The sequence below is a fragment of the Botryllus schlosseri genome, chromosome 1 (assembly GCF_051294905.1).
Source record: "Botryllus schlosseri isolate E-star chromosome 1, Bs_hap1, whole genome shotgun sequence".
Taxonomy (NCBI): Eukaryota; Metazoa; Chordata; class Ascidiacea; order Stolidobranchia; family Styelidae; genus Botryllus; species Botryllus schlosseri.
Genome location: NC_137236.1, coordinates 8,763,687 through 8,781,420, shown reverse-complemented (window position 1 = coordinate 8,781,420; position 17,734 = coordinate 8,763,687). Strand labels below are relative to the sequence as shown.

At 38.6% G+C, this 17,734-nt stretch overlaps 1 protein-coding gene across 1 annotated transcript; it reads right to left on the bottom strand.

Moving 5' to 3' along the window:
• Positions 1 to 6,236: 6,236 nt before the first annotated feature.
• Positions 6,237 to 17,308, bottom strand: LOC145438620 (protein NLRC3-like). Its single transcript, XM_080315972.1, has 3 exons — positions 17,233 to 17,308; positions 16,099 to 16,236; positions 6,237 to 10,928 (listed from the first exon to the last, which is right to left on the bottom strand). Exons 1-3 carry the CDS (start codon positions 17,306 to 17,308, stop codon positions 9,442 to 9,444), a joined length of 1,701 nt encoding a protein of 566 aa, XP_080172098.1. The 3' UTR covers positions 6,237 to 9,441.
• Between the last annotated feature and the right edge of the window lie 426 nt (positions 17,309 to 17,734).

The window sequence follows — 17,734 nt, the reverse complement described above, 5'->3', positions numbered from 1 at the left end:
GCTTCTCGGTCTTGGCAGTATTTCGGCCATTGCAGGTCAATTTCAGCATTTGCAAAATGTTTTCTTAGCTTTCTTCCGAAATCTCAAATCAAGTCGCGGGCCGCAAAATATGACCTCGTGGGCCGCATGCGGCCCGCGGGCCGCGTGTTGGAGACCCCTGCTATAGACCAATGGTTCCCAACCTTTTTCGGCTCATCGCCCCCTTTTGAAGCTCCACACCGATCATCGCCCCCCAAATATTGGGAAACTAAAAACAGCACTTCGTCAGCCCCCCAAAAAATGGTCTTTGGCCCCATAGGGTGATAAACCAAACCGCAGACCCCCTCAGCCAGTGTGCCCTTTGTCGCTACATATCAGCTCTACCTTATTTCATGTAGGCTACTGTTTGGTGAGTCACCGTATTTCGCCGAAACGCGTGAAGCGCGATAAATTTATATAACTCATATTTGAATCGGTCAATATGGTCGGGAATTGCATATATATCGCTATCAATATTTTATCATCTTTCTGCTCGCGTAATCAGATTTACCGGTAGAGCTGGGTGTGGTGTATTGGAAAAGGTAGGACCCCTAAATAATAATTAAACATCTTCGGTCGGAATCGTTGTTATATTGACTTCCTGTCAGCACAAGGGCATTCCTTTTCTGCCAAGGCCTTCTCGCTGCGGATCGTTCTGGCACACTTCTCGGAGTCGCATGTTATATGGCCTCTAACTTCACGTGTATGGGTGCGTCGTGGCGCAGTAATGATCGACACCGAAGCCTCCCATTTCCATAAATCATGCGTGTTTTTGTTGGGTGACGGGTACCCCAAAACCAAGATATATGACATTATTGAATCGCGCGCAGCGCGAAAAATTCTTAAAAAGCTGCATGAATTTCTAAAAAATTACTCGGCCGTCGGCCGTGTTCAGTCAGCCGTGATAAGCCGGCATCGCCGTCGGCTAACACGCCTACCGAAATTCTGAACAGCCTGGTCAACATTCCCTACGTAATAACGAAATGAATAATGCTACAGCATTGAGTGACGTTTTGTTGAAAAGATAATATCATAATCTTTGAAGTAGGTTATATTCGAGAACACAGAACGATGCTACCAGAGTTCATACCAGGTCATAAACACAAAACTGCTGATCAAAACAGACACTTTTCCGCCTTCAGCAACCCTGTCACTCTGGGTATACCAGATTTCAATGAACATTGAACATTTTGCAACTATGAAATCACGCCGCGCGTAATAGGACTACTGATACAAACGTTGAAATATGCAGGTATGAACTACTGTACTTCATATTTCCTTTCGAAGCCTTGTTAACCATAGCTAATGTCTATACCCCATACAAACTGTGTGTGACCACCACGAAGTCACATATTCGCATCGGAATACATTAATGTGACGCCATTTAGACAATCAAAATCGTGCGCCCCCTTGTCCCACCACCCGATATTGTCACGAGCCGCCCCTGGTCCATATCATAGTTACCATTGAGCTCATGACAATGTCAGTTGGGTCGCCTATAGGTATGCATGTAAAATTGAACAACCGGACTGCACGTCACAAAGCGTGACGGATTTAACTGCATGAGAACAATGATTCGTCATTCGTTCATATACTAACTATAGTTGGACACTGCGCGTTACTGCATATGATGATTTCAATCGTAAAATAATACGACTATATGTCAAAGACTATTTTCATGTATAACCACAAGCATATATGCGATGACACAGGTATTCTGAGTATTACAAGTTTACCTGGTAATTTTTTTGGGTGTACTGCAATGTGCACAGGCTAGGCACAATTTCTTAGACATCTATCGGCCTAAACTAGCTTATGAATTCTGTGATTTATAAATATTGCGCACATTACTTTCGTTTACATGATGCTGCTTATGTTAGCAAATTAGTAACATATTTATCTACGTGAGTAATTAGAAGAAGCGGTGTGAGACTAAAACGCCGTGACCTCGATAATAAAGATGTCGATTTCTACATGCACTCGACTGTCGTCAAGAACTGCTTTCAATTATTGACAATAAAAAGTGCACTGCACAGCGGGAAACATGTCGCGATCGTAATCTTCCGCTGAGATGTGTATTGATTTGTAAGGCAAATCAGCATAACATCTACTGCTGGTTTGTAATTTGCTGTGCACGCGCGTGTTGGTAGTAGGCTAAGGCATCACGCTGGTAATGTCAGGTGTACATGTCTCCTTCTAGTTGTAGTATACGTGCTAATGTCGAGCTTTTACGGGCATATATACATCTTATAGGTAAGTTCATCAACACAAGAAAACTGATCTGATACTTTTATTACAGGCATTTACACATATACTGAACCTTGAAAAGAAGGATGCTACATTGGTAAATTTGCGAAATTTTCAAACCTTCTTTTTTCAAGTCCCTTCTATTCTTGGCCGAGTACCTATTTGGTTGATAGTCACCATATACAAGCTACTAGGTAATTGATGATTTCAAACGCTTTCGAGTCGCTCTAATACTAATTATTAGGGATTTGCACAGTCTACTTCTCAATTCTACCGCATTATGAAGTCACTGTTTGTGACGTCATGCAAGCCGCATACCTATGGAAAATCAACGTCCGGCTCCTATGTCAACGAGATCAGCCGAATTATATCAACGCGACGATGCAACAACGCAAAAACTCAAAGATCAATACTCTAAATATATTTGACACGTCATTGAGGCATTGCGATTTGTAGGAAGGGGTTAAAAATTAACTCGTGTCGATGAATTATTCGTTGCGCGTTCATTGCTCAATGCTCATTTATCTGAATTTAATTGAACGCAATAAACAACTTATTTGCTTAGTTTCTATCGTCCTATATTATTGTGATCTGGCGCGGACTATTTCAAGGAATGGTATGTTACCCTATTGGTAATATCGATAATACTCATAACTATATTTGCACTAATTGTAATTCAGATGCACACACGATTACGTTGTGTTGCATATTCGTGTTATGGATTCTAAAATTACATGACAGAACAATTATCCATTCGCAGATAGGGTATGATTGAAATTTAACGAAAATGGGATAGTTAAATCTGCCAACCATTTACATCTCACGCTTAAGTTTAGAAAAACCTAAACCACATATATTGAAGCAACATATCAGTAACTTACCCTTTTCAAGTTCACGTCGTTGATCTGAATCAAATCATCCTGCTTGACAAAAAGATGTTGTTGTTCATTCAATTTGATATATTCTGCATCGAAAAGTCTCCCACAAAATATGACAGTTGTGAGGGAAGGAATCTGTTCTACTGCCAGAGTTGACGTCTGTGGAAAGAGAATGTATTTTGTTGCGTCATCAACTACCATACGTAAAATTAATAAGGCAGCATACCCTCTGATATAGGTTCAAATAATTGCTACGACTATCCAACGACGCATCACTTACTGAAACCCACATATTTAAAAGCATACCTATTGGTTGTCAATGTTCCAAATATTTCCTGACTTTTGATCAGAGAATACACAGGTATAGAGGAGATCAAACTAGAATTGAGGGCAACTGTTAGCTGTTTGAATTTTAAATTAGCAATGAGGTTTACTACAGAAGGCAAAAAACGATTTTACTCCGACGTGACGAGTAGTTTTTGCATTATGCCCGACCGCAGCAGTTTTACTTAATGAATTCTGGAAGTGAAAGGTTGTATCACATGACTTGGACATATTAATCAATTCTAATATCTTGTATTGTGATTTTATCGACGTATAGGATCTGCATGGTATTAATTTTGTAGAATAACTAGTTCTTAAGAATCTCTTGTTTTTAAATCCCACAAGTAATTTATGCGATAGGTCAGCATGGGCATGGCATGTCGGCTAACATTACCATTTGACTGATCTGTATTCTCGATCCCCATCACCTCTGAGCGCATTGTTCTTGTATAAGTAACTGCGGAATGTATCATAATACATGCTTTTCACCAGAATTTTATAATATCGTCCACAGAACAATGGTGACGGTAGGGCTGCATTCAAAAAGTCATGCTTTCAAAAACTTTGTTTAAAACATGTTGTAAGCAGTGTTTTAAACAAATGTCGTTTAAAAAAAAGTAAAAAAATAAAAACGTTGTATAAGTATGCCATAATTATTTACCTACTTTCGAAAAATATGCAGTAGGAGCCTACGGACGATTTGCACCCGATATAGAAGAGGTATGCATTGTGGCATGGCTGAAACCCACGAAATCGTCTTCGGCTCAACAGTTATAGCTAGTACAGTCTTTGTTAAAGATAGTTTTAGTCTGTTCGTGACAGTGTTCGGAATCCCTTTTGTCGAAGAAGTCATATTTACCATATATTTTCAATTTTCAATGCCGATCCAATGCCAGGTCGCAATTAACGATTTGTGACGTAATGGCTCGAAAATCAAAAAAATCAAGCTTGAAACAAGGGCCATGTTTTAAGCATGCTTGTTTTAAATTGTTTTTTTTTTTGTTTTAAATACAACTCTAGGTGAAGCCATAACATGCTGAGTGAATGTTGGTTAAGTAATAGATCAGTTGTAGATCAGCCGCGTTGATAGAAATTATATAATATGACTCTTCTTTGCTTAAAATTCACATTTATTGAAATATCAATATCTATGTCATTATTTCCATGAAAACAAATTACAAAAATTTGAGAGGAATATCCTTGATTGTTTCGTCATATGGATCCAGATAATTCCTGCAACTGCAGCCATGACATCGAATCTAATTAGATAGCTGGCTATGTTACCACCATGCTGCATATACGATAAAAGTCATTCTGAAAATTTTGATAATCAACCTTTTTGTCAAAATATCCTTCAGCGTTGTCGCATATCTTGATGACATCTTCTTCATTCTTCAAATTAAAATAAGACCCCCCTGCAGTTATCCAGACAATCTAAATGTTGTTGAGATGTTATGTTTGTGATCATCGATCAAATATCTTGACGAAATCTCCCAGATGCAATGACGACATAGATCCCAAGGCATCGGCAATACATGAAGGCGAAAATGGATCATTGATGGAAATATAGTAGCAGACAGAACGGTTTCAGCGTTATTTAACGACATCGTCGATCAAAATCGGTATATTACTTCTAGTTTGTATACAAATAAATCAGGGAATCTTACTTACGTCCCATTCCACCTTTCCGGATAGTGATTCAATCCGACCATCTCCAAGAAGAGAACGTAGTGCTGTTGCCGAGAAAGTGTTATTACGCAAATCCACTTCCTTCACCTGAAAGGATTGGAATAATTTAGAAAATAGGGAGGAAAACTGAGCATGAAAGCCATTCTGAAATAAAATTGTCCACGTCGTGAGACAAAGTCACTAAGCCGGAAATTATCCATATTGCTGTTAAATATTCTTCGATGCAGCCTATATCAGTGGTTCTCAGCCGCCGGTCCGTGGTAACATCCCTTCCCGTTCAATATCTAAATTACAATTTTATATCTCTATAGCAAAACGCAACCGCTTATCTGTTAAGTGACGAAATATTACGATTAAACTTTATACTGGTTCAAAACTGCGCCACTTTGATATTTGCTGTGTTATGATATCAATAATCAATCAATAATCGTCATTTTTATTTTAATCTGAACACAACACAATGTACAATGTTAGAAGACACAATGCACGTAATGAACAGATTTGAGGATGCCGAACGGCCGGCTACAGTGGCATTAGCGGTATCTTAAACTAGCATCAGCCTCGGCCTAGTGCCCGATTTCGCAGTTCCTGTTGAGATGTAAAGCTCTATTCCGTGGCCCTTTCTTGCCCTTTCCATTCCTTTTGAGTGCGCTATTTTATCGGGTATTTTTCTGGACTTTTTTTATCGTCGTAAGAACACCGCGACGCGGGGGAAGAGGATCCCAGAATAACCTCCGACGCGGAATCGAACCCTTAGCCGCCTGGATGGTAGAAGCTTATCGTCACCACTACACTATATCCCGAACAATGACGTCAGATATGGTTCATTGATATACTTTGAACTTTATGTGATGAAGTGTTTCGTATGTCAGCAAAAAAAACGCATGTAGGACATCCATGAAAAGCTTACAAGTAACCTGATAACCAATCGAATACACTGATGCATCGATTGTCAGTCTCGGTCGACGTGGGCGGTGAGGGCATCTAAGGGATTTTTCAATTTCTCAAAAGACAAAGTATGGTCATACAGGTTTACAATCGACCTCGGATGGCGATGCCGCAATGAAAAGGTGGTAGATACAATGAGATGCCGGGTTCAAGTACACCCGAATGTTTTCAAATTTTTAATTTTAAAATTAGTGGTATAATCTGGAAAAAGGTACCTTTGAAAACTAACAGCACAATTTATTCGTAATTTCATTTTGGCGTGACTCTCATTTTTGAAGGCTCATTGGCCGCCAAATACTTTTGAAATTTTATCGCCCCTTGGTTGGGGAGAACCGGTTGACTATATTACGATGCGATATCCAATAGTTCACGATATCAGGGATCTCAACCGCCAACAAAATTAACATAGTTTCAAATATCACCAAGCGATATGACGTAAATTTATCAACGTTATTTAAAATCTTTTCGAAATTCAAATTGAACATGAATTTCGATTATACGGCGCAAAGCGAAATGTTGAAGTCATGTTCTTGATGTGTAATCTGACTCCGGAAGGTTGCTTTGCGTACTTCCCTGTGTAGTGTGCAGAGGTGGTCAGTAATGAAGTACTTCTACTTTTTCGAAGTACTCAAGTAGTTTTGCACTACTTGTAGTACTTAATCAGTTAAATCTCATTTCCGCTACTTCTGCTTCAAATTCGTAATATTTTGTAACCTACTTACTTACTTTTTGTTATTTTCAGTTTAATAAGTAGAAGTAGTTTAATCCTTCGATTTGAAAGAGATACAGAGGAATTTTGGGGCTGTACCAGCATTTAATTTTCATTAAAATTAAGTAAAGTCCAGAATTTTCATCGCGCCTCGCGCAAAGTAGATATGGAGTGACAAGTATGTTTACATGAAAGTATTTATGAATAGGCTATAATTTAGGTGGCGGTAGCGTGGCTCCCTTCATTTACACCGCATGTCGCCGATATGAAACAGTTCATCACAGTAAATATGGCCTTTCATAACGTTTGAAACTAGCAGTTTCACAATCCAGCATTTACCAATTATATCGTAATCTAGCAGCCCAGCATGGCGTGTCATAATCTGCAAAAGTGTTCTCTGACTTTTTGAGCATGAGACCTGTTTTAGCAGACCACTGCTGTAGCTATCTAGACAAGAATCACGTAACACATTTTCCGCTTTTTAGAAGTAGTTTTTGAATTTCTCTTTTAGTTTGCAGTATCATTATAGTTTCAGTTCCTTTGTCTCGATCTGGAGAACTTACATGATGGAGTTTAAAAGCAAGTGTAGCAATTCCTCTATTTTCTGAAAATAAAATTACACTATGGTATGGCATTTTTACGACCCGTTACATTTTTGATTAGCGTATACCAATCTCGCACCGATACAGCTTCTTGGTATTGCTCTTCTTATAATATGGGTGAGGTCGCCGCTCCATGAGGTTCTTAAAAACGAGGTGTTCGGGTAAACAAACATTAGGGTCCATAGCGATATCTTTTGCATCCGATGATGCGGAGGAATGCTTATGCTCTCAAAAATTGGATACCTCATTTGAAGCATCAATATGAATCAAGCTCTCTACACCTTCCTTATAGCTCAATTTGCAGCTTTTGACAGCTCATGCGAACGTATTATGACCGTTGTCAAAACTAATTACTTACTTGAGTAGATTTTAGGCCAGAAAATTTTACTTCCAGCTCAATTAGTTTTAGGTTGCTTTTAGAAAGAGTACTTCTAGTCGTACTTGAGTAGATTTTTGCTTCGCTACTTCTACTTCTACTTGAGTAGCCTTCTTGCCTACTTTTACCACCTCTGGTAGTGTGTATATCTTTCTTTCAACGAACCTGACTACCACACATATAATACTCTGACGTAGCACGCGACAGCCCATTTCGTAGACACAGGAGACCACCAACGAGGACGGTGCTGTTGCCGCTCCGACGGGATAACTGTATTTCATAACCCAGCATACATTCGAATATGTAACAATAATGCATGGGTAGTTTTAGATTTTAGAACTACGCACACATATATCCATGCGAATACGAGAGTATACGATACTTATCAATATTTCTCAAGCGAATCATGAAATACCTATGTGGTGTTTTTTTTTGGTAATTTAATATATTTCGAGATATGTGACCATTTCTCTTGAATATAGTTCGTCCTATATCAGTCAATGAGCAAAACGGTTTCGTTCACACTCTAAAACCCGAATTGGTCGGCACAATTGAGTTTGGAGTCCCCTGTTTCATATTGCTTCATCACAATCTGTTCTGTGACGATTTAATAATATTCAATGACAAAAGTTACAAGGCCTCGCCTTGAAAAACGCATCGGATATGGATTCTATAAATCTAAAATATCACGCTATGTAGTTTTCCTGCAATACCAATGACTTAATAAACTGTGACTCACTTTAATACGATCATTCAGACATCTTGCGATTATCCCCATACAGTCATCGTCAATACTGCAGTACTCTAAATCCAGAGAATCAAGGCTTTCAATCTTTGCTGTGAGCGATCCAACTATATGAGCTTCATCGCGACTCAATGAGACAAAAGAAGCATTGATTAAGGAAATATTTTTTATGAGATCGTCGTCGTCTGTTTCATAAATTGCTGTATATAGCTCCATGCAGTTTTCATCATTCTTTTCGAGTATCGAACGAAACGACCGAGCGAGAATTTCTTGTTTCCTTGCTTGATTTGACACTGTCATGTAATTAGCAGTATTGTCTGTTGCTTTATCGTTAACGCAGCGATAGAAAAATTTACGTTGCATGGGCTGTGCAGGGTTAGAACTGAGTAATTGAACTCCTATTCGGAGCTCACATGAACGATGTTGGGTTCTCCCGCCACCAGTCTCCAATTGTTACCGAGTACCGGTTATGCAAACTTCATCATACTTGATCATTTCAGTGCAGTCCGCGTAGTACTAGCTCGACTATATCTTTTGATTTAAGCGCCCGCTTGATCATCCCGCCGATGCTATTTTATGTGCTCAACTACTGCAAGAATTTTGTTGTGATCACCCGAGCGTAAATACATTGTTAGCTACTCCTCTCTTATATATGCATGTTGAGAGGATTGAGGTATTGATAGGTCTCTTGCGAATTTGGATATGATTATTACAAACTGCCATTGACGGCTTGGAAGTATTGGTCACTTTGACCAGTCGTCTCGCTTACGTCAGAGGAGTGGAACGTTTGTTTTATTTCTGTTAGCTGTAGATGTAGGCTATCCTATGCGCGATTAGTTGTACGCTAACAAACGTTCAAGTCGGTTTGTTTGTTTTTTGGTATTCAAGGTGTTTGCCGACTTTGGTCATTTGCACGCCCGCAGTGACGTTGCAATTTTCAACTTACCTTTAGGGAGATTGTCTTCCGATTTGTCGTAAACGAGCCCAGAAACGAATATGCGAACGACCGACCATCGTTTCTCGTGGAGATGTTTTTCGTTGAATTGTGAAAATTTTCGAGTGTTCATATGAGCTATAAAGCTTGCCGCGAGGAACTCTTGGATGCTTTGATGACAGAAGAAGAAGTTAAAGTCACCCTCTAATAAATGTCGATTGAGTAGTTTGCTACCGGGAACCTTCATTATCAAGTCCTGAGTTTCTTCTATAGACACACCGAACTTTCGCATATCCTCTTGGTAAAATACTACTCGTCCTTTTTTCATTCCCCGATAAGCCATCACTTTCAGTTTTTTTACAATTTCGCGGATTTTGTCCCGCTGTCGGACATTTTCGACTCCTCCAAGAGCAGCAATGATTCTTTGATATAGTTCAGTAACTGTAGTAGGAGGTGGTATTTTCGGATCTCTTTTAAATAAAATTGCGGTTAAAATCAAAAACACCGGAACAGACAGTACGTTCAGTAGCCCAGGTGAGATAATACTAATTTTATTCCAAGCTTCAGCGCCATCCTTTCCAATTAAAAAGACAAAAAGCTTCTGTGCGTCATCCAGTGTCATTCCTGAGAGGGTAATGATATCACTAGGTCTTGCATCCGCCGGTAACTCTGATACGATAAATTCGCGTGAAGAGAAGACGGTTCTCGTATGGGGAAGCAGATTGCCCGAGAGAATGTTATTCATGATCGTTGCTGCGTCAGCTTCGGAGAAGGGATTAATTTTATTGTAATTTTTATTGTGATCTATCTTCCATGTAGTCTGATCTAGACCGTCGAAATATAAAATTGCTTCTGTCTGATTATTCTGCAACCAATGGTAAGCATTTATCTCATCTGCCTCACTTTTGAAAAGTCCACCGAAAAGAAATTTTGATGGTGTCACAGAACTAGTGTACTGTATGGTTTTCAATTCAATGAAATGAATCATTTTGAGTCCAACTTCATGGGAGACATCGTGCGTTCGGGCGGCTACATCGAGGCATTTTCTCGCTAATCTGCGAACGAGAGTGGTTTTGCCTGATCCTGCTGACGCGACAATGCCGATTCGGTGGGCCGAATTACTATTTCCAGCAATTGACATGAAAACCTGATCTAATGTCAGAGCATTCTCAGGATGAAATTCATGTCTGTGCAATGCTGTTTCTTTTCTCAGTTGATTTTTCAGGACCTTCTTTCGTTTCATGCACAACAAAGACCGCTTCCTGACAGTTATCTTCATGTCATCGACATCCTCATATTTTCCTTTGAAGTAATCTTCAGCTTCGACTTTTCTCATGCGCGGGTTAACTTGGAAGTCCGGTAGGAACAAACCCTCGGTCATGAAATATTCAAGGATATTATCGGGAGTCTTTTCCAACGTATTTTCGTTGACGATTTTTATCAGCGCCGAATATTCTGCTGCAATTCAGATATTTACATGAGTTAATTCATATCATCCCCATCAAGTAGCTACATCTCAGGTCCCGCAATCATGTTTCAACTCTCGCTGGATGTATTTCATAATACCGTTGCCCTTGGCATAAAACCACCAGTTTGAGTTTCAGGCCCGGGAAGAGGGATGGAGATGCGACTGGATGGGCATTACAAATTAAAATTCACCAAACTATGCGTATTGATACCATACGGTAGAAGTATAATAACAGCCTATCCCTTTATTTCTTTTTCTCTAGCCACATAGTTATCTTTGCTTTTATCTTTAATTTGAGACCACATCATATCCGGAACGCAGTGTCCCTTTAGCGATGGATATATGTTTCCATCAACGCATCGTAGAAACATTCGATTGCTCGGATTCGAGTTCACTCTAATTTCCGAAGATTCTAATCAGGTAGGCGAGCGAAAACATGTTCGAGCTATGAAATTACACGCCCTGCAAACTAAGAGGAATATCTTGTTACGGTGAGTGCCTTAATAGCTGAAATCATATAACTCGTCAATATCCAAAGAAATACGCGCAGACCGAAATGTTCAGAATGAAATCACAATTAAATATTACCTGCCCTAATCGCTGTAGACCAGTGGTTCCCAATGTGGGCGATATCTTCCCCTTCCCAGGGGGTGATTTTGAGAAACAGTGGGCGAAAATGACAAAGAGGGCGTCTAATATCCTTAATTAAGTACTTGGTTTACTGCTAGGTTCAAGAACATCTAGGAGCTATTTCTTTCTGGAGTTTTCAAGGTTGATGATTACGAAAATCACCTTAGTTTTGCCAGATTTGCTCTACAAAGAAGATATTTATACCCCTAAAAATGCTTAAAGTCACTGTGTTTATCCTTGAATATTTCACTTGGTAGGAAGGGAATCTTAGATTTTTCTACTTTTATACTTCGCATAAATAGATAATTGACCATGATGAACAATGAACACCCATGTCGTTCTCAGTGTTTCCATCAATATTAGCATGACCTGGTGCGAGAACTTTGTTTGTTAAAACGCAGTTTGTCAAGCCTAAAAATTGTACTTCAGTACAATGGAAATATATTTTCTCCTGTACCACTTGGTCATTCTACCAAGATAAAAGAGGAGTATAAAGCTATCCAGTTTGTCCCTGGAAAGCTTAACAAAAATACTAATATTTGTCTCATCCCTTTTCACTAGTAAATGGATAGTTTTAAGTGGGTATACCTAGTATCCATATCAAACGAGATATTTAAATCTTGAATCTTTGATGGATCTCAAATTCGAATACGGACTAAGGATTACTATTTCATATTAAGAAAAGTGCTCACTGCATGGAATCCCTTCTCGGATGTAGTAAATAAAACATTTTGGAAGTTCACTAAACACCCAACTACAAACAGTTGGTTCGAGAATTGGTATCTGCATATGGAAACCTTGGAGCAAACATGAGCAATAAACCTCGTTTCCTGTTCAGTCATCTTGATATATTTTCTGATAATATCGTTGATTAGAGGTAATAGAAAGGGAAATGGTTCCACCAATACATCAAAACAACAAAAGAAAGATATCACTGCAGTTGCGACGAACATATTATTGCAGACTATTGCTGGAGACTTTCGAGAAACTGCCCTAAATTGCTTACAAACGAAAATAGTACAAGAAATAATTTTGCTTTAAGCTAAGTCAATAATGTTATACCTCAATTGATAATTTTGAATTTAAAATAGGTGGTTGACATAAAATTGATTCAGTTAATGCAACGTTATTTGAGTATTTTGGTAAATAGTTATATACATGATTGAAGTTTATTCATGTACACGATATTCGTGAAAGTCTCCAATTATGATAAATCTAATATCCCGAGATATAATTCTATTGATGTATTTTGATTTAAAACAGTCTTCAGCGTGTCAAAATAACAAGTAAATTGAATTTCTAAACTTTATAGTAACACTGAGCCGATTTGTTATCCAGCCCATACAGCGAAAATATGATATTTTAGTCAAAATAACCCCATGGATTATGGTAAAAAATAGAGCCAATTTGAAAAATAACTAAGGTCATATTCGGAATCAGTCCTCTTCAGAACCCCAAAACCACCCCTACTTTGTCTGCCTAAAATGTGTGTTGACCAGTGTTATCAATGCGTTGGCTGCGAACGTTTCTTCTCAACGAAATTACCGCGGTTATTACATCATAATCAAATTTGAGCTGTTTCTGCATGAGCCAGCAAGACCGAATACTGTGCGGGAAAGCTAATAATGCTATTATTTGATACGGAATAGTACAGTGATAACCCAGTGTAGCCAATAAGCGATTTTATCGCTAGATCTAGTGATTTTTCATACGGTTTAGCGACAAAAAATATCGAACCAGCGACTAGCGATAAATTTAGCGAATTTTGAAAGGTATTTAGCGATATTTTAACGATTTTTAACAAAATTGTCCGATATCAATCATTTTTGACCGGCAAACATCATGCACATTCACCATATCATATTCATTTTTGGAACATCCAGTGAAATATATTTATAATTAACATGGTCAAAAATACAAATGAAGATGGCGTATTATGCATATGATGCAAAAAAAGGTCCACTCAACGGATAGTGGACCCGGAAACCGATTTTCCGAGCACCTACCACCTCGGAAAATGGCTTCTTTTAGTATTTTCACCAGCGATCAGAGTTAGGTGAATAAAGCTCCCCGATTATATGTCTTTTTTTCGGATCCAAAAATATGGGGGCCGAAGATTTGTGTCGAGATTAGTAAGGGCATAATGAGGTGAAAAAAGTTGGGAACCTCTGTTGTAGACTATAGAATAGGGCATATAGAGCATTGGTTCTCAACCAGGAGTCCGCGAAGCAGTTTCAGGGGTTCCGCGAAGCCACAAAATAGTTGACAACCTAATTTGTATTTTTTTTTTGAATTCGGAAAATCACGAGGCAGTTTCGTTTCGTTACAGGTAAAACTCCAGCGCTCATATCAACAGAATGACCATCCGAGATGAAATATCGTACTGTGTACAATCATTCTAATTGCTAAATGTTCAATAGTCTACTGATACAAACTGTTTAGAGATGTTTGGTTGAGGATTGTGAAAAATAGTTGGATGATCAAGATCAATCACGGTGACTTCGAATCTTTTACAAAAATCCGTTTTCTCCAGTGAATTACATAACCATCTTATCCATAATAACTTCAAGATGATCTGCTAGATAGAATGACCAGATTTGACGTTACATGTGCATTACAAAAATTGTTTGCCAATTTTGGTGCCGTATTTGTTGCGATCATACCTAAGTGTGTCGTCGGAAGCGTTACGCGTTATCATTACATTCGCCACCACTTACATTTCTGGAATGGATTTCCAGCACTCGTTCATATCAAATCGAAGGAGCGGATTTTCAAGACACGACCACGTATTTGAAGAAATGCAGTTGCAGAATTCGCTTTGAAATAATGGAAGTCAATCCAATTTCTACATAAATAGCATGATCTTATTTTCAAGAAAAGTCATTTTGTTGCGGTTTATCACTAAGCCCACAGTTATCATTTGCACGAGACAGATGACGATTACACGATAATAGAGCTAAATTTTAACTAAAACTTCGTGGATGTCCGCAGGATCCGTGACGGTCCGAAAGGAGTCCGCGAAGACAAAAAGGTTGAGAACCACTGATATGGAGTTTATAGGAAAACTGAATCGACAAAACGAAATTACTCTTAATCCCCAAAATGATGGAAGTTGATGGTGCAATTGTCGCTACCGTCTGTTTCATTTAGGATGAACATTCGAAAAAAATCTTCCATCGGCGAATTCATTGTAGTTTATCATCAAGTAATTCTAAATTGCAGTTCTTTTATTACAAATTGTTTCTACGGCAGTCGGATTGTTTTACCGCCGAATATAAGAATAGACGAAGCCTGTCCAATGGGTTATCTGCTGACGCTAATCGTTGTAGTTCATGTACGTCTCCCACGAGTTTCATAATACGTTCGAGCCCAATCCGAATTAAAAAAGGTTACTCGTACAACCGCAACCTACAACCAAATGAAGACAGCGTACGCGTAAAACAGCAACAGCAACATGCAGCCCAACGTGATAACGTAGGGAACTTAACGTAAGAACGTAGGTAATCAAGATTTAAATTGATTTTGCGACAACGTAAATAATCAAAAGTCAGTGGTGCGCCAATGCTTTATGTAGCTACAGGAACAGCCTATCGTATAAGGCCTAATTACAAATGATTGCTAAAATACCAACGCGAATAAAGATTAACAAATGACATGCGAAACCGCAAAGAAGCGCCGTGTTGCATAGATTTGCCATGTAATGTCCTCTCGCGAATTCCAATAAGAGGAAATTCAGGCACTAACAGAAAAAACATGATTAATTTGTCACAAATAAACACTAGGACGTTGGCGGCATGGTTTATGTATGTTTTGTGATGATTTATAAGTACTAAAGCAAGCATGACGAATGATAATATCAGCAATATGAACAGTAGGACAAGATTTACGGCATTCGAATAAGATCATGTGTTGATTTTCCGTGACGTCGTCACTGAACAAATATTACTAAGGCGTAACTGCCGAATATATCAATCTTCACCGCACATTTCATCTCCATATCCATTTATATATAGTTGACAAATCATATATAAGATATCTGTTTTATATGTGTCCAGAGTGAAAATTATCTCGACTAGCATACTCACTCAGTAAGATATATTCCGTTTTGAATAAAATCACAATAACATTTTGTCGCAATTGCGGTGATACTTTATAAATATTGGAAGTGGTTTCATTACTAGAATTCAATCACATATTTTAAACAGTGATTTCATATTTCCACATTCTCTCAAATTATCGTCCGGACATTTTCACACGCAGAAAGGAAGGTCGGAAGGATTTGCATTACGGGAATGACCACGTTGGTTCAACGTAACATCGCATTAAAGGAGTCATTGTAGTTCCTCCAACATTTTTGGAATCCTATTATGTTATCCAATCACTAGGTTCCGTTATATATTATGAACATTCTGTAGCGTTCAACTTGTTTCTGTCCGTGGCGCAAAAAGCCTTTAGTTGTGATAAGCGCCACTCATGCCAATGTTTTTACCTATAATAATAAAATCACGGTACTATACGAAGCAAACTCACCTTGACTGGGTGGACTTGCTTCATTGTGGACATTCGTTGTCTGATAGAACTTCTGGGTTAGATTTCCCGCCACGACGTTAACAGGGCTGTTTGTGAAATTCTGATAAACAAATTCTCCTTCAGCCAGTGATGCAGATTCTGGAGTACGAGAAAACATTGATTTGTATTCAAGTAATATAAGCTGTCGTCACAATGCATTGTTGCCAACTGGAGGATAATCCCCTACGTCAGGGACATTTTTGCAAGATGTAGGGGTCTTGCTTTAGAATTGTAAAGGAAGGAGCACCTGGACTCAGCCAATTTTTCATTTTTCGGCAGAAAGGTAAAGTAAGGAAGAAGATCTTCCCCATGCGTGTTCTTATTGGCTGATTTTAGGTACAAATGTGCTCAAATAGTATTTGAATCTTCCCCTTAAGTACAACTCCCCCCTTAATTATTTGAAACCAAAGCTCCTGTGTGCTGAATGCGCGAACACAAGTCAATTTTGTCTAGCCTACGGCATATAGCTTCGACGAAATTTCTGATAAATAGGGAAATTCATGGAAAATCTATTACAACGGAACAGCTAATGAAAGCATTGACCTTTTTCGTGGTAAGCACTGTTTCTAAGATGCCATGATCAATGCAATCCAAAAAGTCTTTTCAACTCAAAGTCGTCGCAAGCGAACTTGATGATTTAATTTTAGTCAACAGCTACCCGACCTGGAAAATATCATCGTCAAATTAAGCGCAATGTTTCTACAGCAGAAAGTGACGACTTATTTTATTTTGATATACATATTAAATTTAGTAAATGTGGTCCGTCTCCAAAATAGTTTGAGCATTTATGTCGTAGAGCTTAAAAGCTGCGGCTGTCAGACAACACGTGCTTGCGCAAGAGATAAGATCTTTTTCAGTATCAGGGAATCTTTTTCAGGGGGTGTTCAGATATCGGACGACGGCGTCGACGGGACGAATAAAATTGGAACCACTGTAATATTCGATATTTTTTAAGTAAAATGTTCATAAGATTTATGAAAAGGTTCATGAGGTGGTTCACGAGGCGCCGGATAAATAAATAAGTTTACATTTCTAGTTAATATTTGAATTATATCCTTGAAAAAATTACGCCTATCAGATACTGGTATCACTTACTCGGCAGATCGAGACGCAATTGTGAAGAGCTGACATTTTCATCGACCAATGGTATATCATGACCTCCCTGAGCCATGGTTGCGTTGATTACAAGTGACAGCAGGTGTACAATTATGCATTTGTTAGTGAGTTATATACTCAAATAAATGATTCAGGAGCTTGAAAAGAGAAGTAATATACGATAATAAAGTCATAACTAAAAAAACAGACCGGTTTGAAAAAATCGAACAGATGTTATCGCAGATTTCTGATATCAAATGCTTTACCACTGCGGAACTGTCATATAATTGCGTATACTGTGTCATAGACAGAGTTTAAACACCTCGCTCTTTTGTAAGACTCCTCATTACTTTTTTAGGGCAATGTTCTATAAAACTTCATTGCTCACATATATGAGATGTGGGGTGGCGAAAGCATCTCAAGATGTGCGAAGCTGTGGCCAACTGAAATATATTTTTGCTGTCCGCGCGATTTACCTACAATTCATAGATATTGCTTTGCG

Excerpts from the sequence above, each read along its gene's own strand:
- LOC145438620 (XM_080315972.1), bottom strand. The coding sequence starts at position 17,308 with ATGGCTCAGGGAGGTCATGATATACCATTGGTCGATGAAAATGTCAGC. Across the intron at positions 16,237-17,232 it reads ATTGCGTCTCGATCTGCCGA|AATCTGCATCACTGGCTGAA; the intron begins GTAAGTGATACC and ends CTCGTACTCCAG. Across the intron at positions 10,929-16,098 it reads AGCAAGTCCACCCAGTCAAG|CAGAATATTCGGCGCTGATA; the intron begins GTGAGTTTGCTT and ends TCTGAATTGCAG.